A 7141-nucleotide genomic window follows, 5' to 3' on the forward strand; every position below is an offset into this window, starting at 1 on the left:
AAAAAAAAAAAAAAAAAAAAAAAAAAAAAAAAAAACCCCAGATATTAGCCAATCCTAAATAAATACATTTTGAAAAGAGGAAGCAGATTTGAATTAGAGAAATTTTCTCGCTGGAATACAGAGGACAGAAACCTAATCAGCTAGAAAGGTAGAGTATGATCACTTAAAAAAGGATTTTATAACGTTAAAATAATGGAGTACACAGTGATAGGTTACTTCCAGGTTTTCATCCTCGTGAAGGTAGATTCAGTCAGCACAACTGAGTTTCTGAACATAGAATGGGACTAGTCTCATCAAAATTTGAGCATCAAAGATGGAGACATCACCGAACTAGTTGTTCAAGACTTTCTTTGTAAGTGCTGAGTTTTTAGAGTTATCTCATCTGGTCAGTTTATGCCTTTTTTAGGAGATCAGATGCCTTCTTCTAGGAGGAGATAAATTATGCCAAAGATTACAGTTTATTTCTTTCCATCTGTTACAATGGGAATCTAGATATCTGTAATACAAGCATCTGTAATGGGTAAAACAAGTTTCACCCCTGTATCTTGACAAAACTACCACAGAAATCACAGAAAATCTGATGTCAGTGAGAGCTGGATATGGCTTTTAATACATCATTAAGGACCTGTCCTCTCTTCTGCTTTGAAATAACACTTGAAATATTACTTTGTCTCTGAAACAATTTCCTAGTTGACTCTTCATTTAAAAAACTGCTTACGTCTTTGGGCAATCTCCTTGTTATTTCACCCTTGACACTCTGCTGAGTCATAAGGATAGCAATAAAAGCTTTCGTTTGCTCAGCATGGCCTAGAGGTTATCAGAAACGTGTAAGAAATTAGAGGAGAGGTTTTCCATATATTGCAAATGGCAATCAATGCTCAGCAAAATGGCAGAATTAATCATCCCTTATCAAAAAGCACTACTCAATTAGTTGCAATTGGGTACTTTAAATGCTTAAGAATAAAAAACTTTCCAGCTAAATATAAGCAAGTAGAGAAAAACTATCTTTAGCAAGCATCATACTTTGATACTACTTTATCTAGCTACAAAAATAAAACTTAAAAATAGTCTCTAGCAGAGGTAGGAGAGAACAAAGAGAAAACACCCTGAATAAAATTCAAGCTCCATAGAAGTTAAATGTATTTTAATCACTGATTTCAAAGTATCTGTGCTTTCAGCCACTACTCTTTCTCTATGAGAATCCAAGCAGTCACACAACAGATCCTCACACATGCAGAATCCACAGATGATGTTTTCTTTATGGAAGTGATCACTTTATATTTTTGTAACATGAACGTTATATAATTTTTCTAACTCTTCAAGGTTCACCATCAATATTATATGGCTTAAACCAGAAGAACTGTTGAATAACAATAAACTTACTTCTCCTTTGATTTATTCAAATTCAGCTTCATTGCAGCAATGGATATAAATGCTGTTTTGTTTTTTTCCACAGTGAAAATAAGGCTAGATACAGGGAAAAAAAAAAAAATAATTCTCCAAGGTAGAAAACCTACCTGAAAAACCTACCTGATATCTCTATATATATTCAAGTGTCATTTTTGCCAGCCAACACTTAAACAAATTCTGACTTTGCAAATGGAACATTTACAAACATATATTTTATTTAGTTTTTAAAAATAATGTATTTATTGAAACGAAATGTTCTCTAGATGTGTCATATAGCAGATTTACTTAATTAGTTTGCATAACTAATCATCCTCTCTGTTTTGTATTTCTAGTGTTGTTGTGATTTTCGACCTTTATTTTACCCGGATGCTAACAGTTGACAAAGTAAAAAAAGAGCTGGTTTTGGGTATCAACACCAATGAAACTAATGTTACTCAGACTTTGAAAGTTGATGTGAACAGCATAAAGGTCACAGGTAATGCTAATAAACATTTTTTTTCTCTATATATATCCTTAAGAATGAGAGATAACATGAATAAAAACTTCAGCTCCCAAACAGCAAAGGAATTGCTACTTATCCTCATGAGTGCCCTCCTTCCACACTGCAGAACTTTCAGCAGCAGCTGAAAGAACCATTTAAAACCTTGTTGTCTAGAGAGTATGAGTCAGCATTGTGTATGTTCACTAAAGAGGGAGTAAAAGGAGTAAAATTAGTGATTTCCCAGTGAAAATCACTCAATTTCATCTCTTTTATGTAGCATAACATTTGTAAATTTGTTGTCCTTCAAATTAAAGCAATTAAGCCCCAACTGATTCATAACTAAATGCAATTATGATTTTGCTTTGTTAAAGAATGACAAAAAGGGCTCAGCCTCACAGTGAGTCAAGTTTCATTTATTGAAAAGATGTCAGTAAGAACAACAAACTGAATACAGAGTTTGGCTTCTGGAGAAGTATGTCCAAAGAGCTAAATCCATATTCTTCTAAAGCTTAGGAAAAGTGTAAATGGAAAAGAAAGGAATGTAGCTTTAAATACTAATTAGTTTTTAAATTATGCAAAAATAAAAATGTAGTGATTTTATGCAAGTACTAGAAAATTTATTGATGGCTAAGTGGAAGGCTAACAAGATCAGTGGAAATCCTTAGTTTTACGTCGGTAAGCTTCAAAACAGACCTTCACTAAGGATGAGGATAAAAAGTATTTTGAATCCTTTGAAGTAGAAGTTGATTAGTTGACATCTGAAGACCTGCTGGAGGTACTATTGAATAGCAAATTATTGTTTTAAGAGGAGTGGGACATCTGATGTGCAATGTCTCCTGCTCTATTCCAAAAGGTGCATTTTTTGCTTAGTTCAGATATTCAAAGGCTAAATTTAGAGTCTTGACATCTGTATTTCCATTTCCTACTTGCACCGCATATAAGTTGTTCTAAATAGCTACATATCACTGTGGAAAGTGATTGCTCATTATACTTCAAAAATGCCACCAATGAAAATTAGGAAGAGCTTTTTAAAAGTTTGTGTTATCTATTGATGAACCTTGAAGTAGTCAGACATCTCCTGCTGTGGATCATTAAAACACCTCTTATCACATGAGATATCATCTGTCTATTGCACCAGGAGTGCTTCAGTAAATTAACAACAGTAACTAATTAAGAATCTTAATCATATATGGCATTTTTTTCATGCTATATCTCAGTATGTTCTGCAAGAGAAGTCTTATTCCAATTTCAGAAGGGGAGGCAACTACCACACAGGTGTGGCTTGCTTGAAATCAGTTGTCACAGTGATTAAAAGTAACTTTCTTTATTGCAAACTATCCCAGGTTAATTTTAACTCATTTATCTGATTAAATTACTATTCTATAAGACACAGGTGTTCTGAAAATCCTCATAGTATAAGAAGTATCAAGACAGATTTCCCCTACGAAGACATTTTATATGCCGTACAATAGGGACTGAGGATTGGAAGGGATTAATATAGACCTTTCCTCCTTAGGAAGATCATAGAGTTCGAAAAAAGGCTGGGAACAGGGTGAGGTGGTTAAAAGGAGGGAAGCAGGATGCTGCTAATGATTCAAAGAGAAATAGTCACAGTTGTTTTGTTTTGGTTTTTTTTTTTAACCTTTCTCTGAATTGTATAAAACTAGGTATTGCCCTATAAAAGGGGTTTACAATGTGCTTGCTTTCTTCCAGAAGCTGCTGAACATCTTACTACGATGGTGCCTTTAACTTCATCAGGTCAGTATCTTTCGTAAAATAGAAATGTTTTTTTGTTACCAGTACAATGCGAAGAAACATAAGCCTTCAGCTGGCATAAATTATTAAAGTTGTCTTGGCTGTAGTTGAGGCTTGACTGGTAGGGTCCATTCAGAACTAGTTAACTGTTCCTCATTGTTTCTTACCATTTTAGAAAGCAGTGATCTGAAGTCTATACAAAAGCTCTAAAAGGTCAATTAGTAGATCAGAATAAAAGTTGCAACTCCATCAACCAGTTGAATCACAAGCTGAAGTTTTTGTAGATTTAGGCAGGTAGGTGAGGCTGAGGAGGCCTACTCTCATGCTGTGGCTAACAATAGATATACTAAGCAAAGCTGATAGAATTTCCTTCCTCTATCACTGGAATTCTTATGACTGTAGGGTGTGACACAGACACAATTTGGTCTCACAAATTCACTGAGTATAAACCTGCCAAAAGTCAGTCAGAGAGCTGAATAATACAGTAGGTGCTCCATAGCGCTAGATGCAGGTTGAGTTGTCTCATATAAATTGCCACATACAAATTCTCCAGGGCAGGGTACCAGACCAGGAGCTTCACACAATTTATGTGAGCTAAAGAAATGCACCTATGGAGTCCAAGTGTTTATTGATAGTCTAATTCCAGCTATAACAACAAGAGTTATTATCGCTCTAGTTACAGCCCTGCTAACGTTTGTAGTCTGAAGTGAACAATCACTAAAACTTATTCCCAATGATATAGTTAAAACTGCTAAAATATAAGTTTTCTCCTATCTGTCCCTTCCTCTGGTATTTCAATGCTCCCCTGAATCCTAAGTTCCATGTTGCTAGTCATCCTCTAGAAGAAACTGAGAGGCAGGTGGCAGAGGAAGGAGGAAGGGAGTTGGGAGCTGTCAGCACTGCTGGCTGAAATGGAAATTATGTCCTTGGTGTGGATTACTTCCCCCTTGGTCTTGCGTTTACTTTGGGTCAATTTAGTATGTTTGCTAACACTGTCTGCTTCCTTGCTCTTTGTGTTTCAGTCCTAAGCCCATGATACACCCAAGTTTTAACATATGTGATTTTAAATTTATAGGAAAGTGTACGTATACATTTTAGTACTAATATTAGAGTTGTAACTTGTCTTGTTTCAGCAGAGCCCATGAGTCCTATTACAAGCTCTCTGACACCAGCTTCAGATCAGAACTTTTATATACCAGGGGAAGACAAAGCATTGCTGTTATTTTAATGGGGGGGGGAAGTCATTGAAGTTATTGATAAGCATGTGACTAGAGGAATGAGATTTCAGATGTACTTGGTCTCTACACTATTTGCCTTACATTTATTGTGACAGTTGACTTTAGAATCAAGCCAGTCAGGCTGACATTGCCGTGTCACTCTGTACACTGCGATTTGGTGAAAAGGCAAATATTGCAGATGTAAGAGCAGACTGGCTGCTGCTGAGCTCTGCCCAAGCTATGGCAGAGGTGCTCCCAGACAGCAAGAAGTACAGTTCTAACTTTGGACTTTGTCTAGGTTCAGGACAGCTCACCACAAGCAAGTCCTCAACAACTCTAGGTAGGTAACTGTGTATGGGGAGAAGCAGGGATGTTGTATGATACAGTCTGATATCTTAGAATTACGCTGTTTGTGTACAGCCTCTTCTTGCACCATTCAATTCTTGCATCCCATTCCCACAAATACAAAATATGTGGGTTGACATTTTGGCTAAGGAGTCCCTTTCAAAGAAAAGGGACTTTGAAGACTGTACATACTACAGAAGTGGTATACGTGTTATGTATATCGATTTATATATTGAGACTCATCATGACTGCTCATTTTTTGTTTCCTGTTTTTTACTTTGGGCTTTAAAAAAAAAAAAATAATAAACCTCCTAGCAAACTCTCAAATGCTTTCTAATGGACAGAAAGTCAAAGCAGTTTGAATCTTTTGAAATCTCCCCTAGCCTTACTAAATGGTGAAATATCTATTACATTTATAAGCATTTTCAAATGGGTCTAATGTATTTTCTGACATTTTTAGTTGAGTATAGAAATTACATTGCAGTTTAGAGTAGTTTACTGTTAAGAAAAAATGCATTAGTAGAAAATGTTAATTTCTTTCTATCCAGTAGGTGGCAATGCTGCTTAGTTTTCCGAGTTGAAGAATAAAACTAGAATTGATTATGTCGTATGTAAACAACGTTTAATTGCATACCGGGCTTGTGCAAAACTTCTTCCTGGATTATTGGTTACGGGTTTCTTCTGAGTCTAGAATGCACAGTTTCATCTTTGCTCATCTGTGGCAATTCATTCATTGGCACAATATCACCTCCAACACTTCATTAAAGTATGCTTGGTGTGCTTCAATTACCAATTGGATACAAAATGGCAGCTCTTTTGCTTTACAATTTCTGCATTGCTAACACTGAAAGGTTTTTTTAAATCACTTTAAAATGTTGCAATGCATCCAAACCAATTTCAGTCTTTCACTTCAGTCACTTATACTGGTAAAAACACAGTATCATACGAGCATTTACTCAATCTGGTTACAGAGCCAACAGTTTTATGAAAAAAACAAACAAACAAACCCACAAGCAATAATGCTTAGAGGCTGAAAGATCAGTTTTACAGATTAATATATTTCCTTCTTACATAAACATATTTTGAGCTTTGCCAATGCATGAATAGTTCTCAGAGAATTTCAAAATTAGTGGTTATCCAAAGCTCACTTTAGTTGCATGATTTTGTTCAATTTCTTGAATCCTTTACTTGAATTCACTTTACTTGAATCCTACAGATGTCTAAGGACAAAACCATCTGAAACCTAAAACAGCATGTTTGTAACGGATGAACATTTATGCTCTACAGAAAAGTTAGTAATATTCCACAATTTTGAGGGCCTGCCCATGTATTCTTTTTTTGCAGAAATTTGCTCTTAACTTATAAATTTAATTTCAAAATCTGAAAAGAATAGAATTTCTGATATTCCTGGTATTTAAAAATCCAGTCCTACAGGATAAAAAATGAGATTCTTTAGCATGATGAAGTACAACTTTGTGATGTGTTGAAACTGAAGAAATTAAATTAAATTGTATTCAACTAAACCCAGAAATTTTTCACTGTTATTTAAAACAAAGTACATTTTTTCTCATGTTATTTAAGCATCAGAAGTTGGAAGATATCATTTATTGTATCGCATAAAGTAGTTTATTTGGGTTGAGGAAGGAAATAGGAACTTGTGGAAATTTTCTTCTAGCCTTACTTCAAGCTTAGTTGCAAGATATGTCACTTCTGAGAAATTCCACCATCCTGTGCCAAATTTTTCTTTTTAGTATGTGGTATTTCATTTCAGGCTTCTAAAAATGCAGTTCTGTAAAACACAACAGAGTGTTTGATTTGATTTGTGCTAAAATAACCAGAGGTAAGTCAATTTTTCTTTATAGTGCAACTGCATTACTGCTGAGCTGTTATTGCTATTGTCCTTATCATTTCAGCTGAGTGTTTGCCACCTGCT

At 35.1% G+C, this 7141-nt stretch overlaps 1 protein-coding gene across 1 annotated transcript in view; it reads left to right on the top strand.

The window, feature by feature from the left end:
• Positions 1 to 7141, top strand: part of TMPRSS15 (transmembrane protease, serine 15) — a gene marked incomplete at its 3' end in the record, with an annotated part of 44086 nt that overhangs the window by 4605 nt on the left and 32340 nt on the right. The window contains exon 4 of the mRNA XM_008946805.1: positions 1743 to 1885. Coding sequence (XP_008945053.1) covers positions 1743 to 1885 — 143 coding nt within the window. The remainder of the gene's footprint in view (positions 1 to 1742; positions 1886 to 7141) is intronic.

This window comes from Merops nubicus, unplaced genomic scaffold, assembly GCF_000691845.1.
Source record: "Merops nubicus isolate BGI_N331 unplaced genomic scaffold, ASM69184v1 scaffold179, whole genome shotgun sequence".
In the NCBI taxonomy this organism is placed as follows: domain Eukaryota; kingdom Metazoa; phylum Chordata; class Aves; order Coraciiformes; family Meropidae; genus Merops; species Merops nubicus.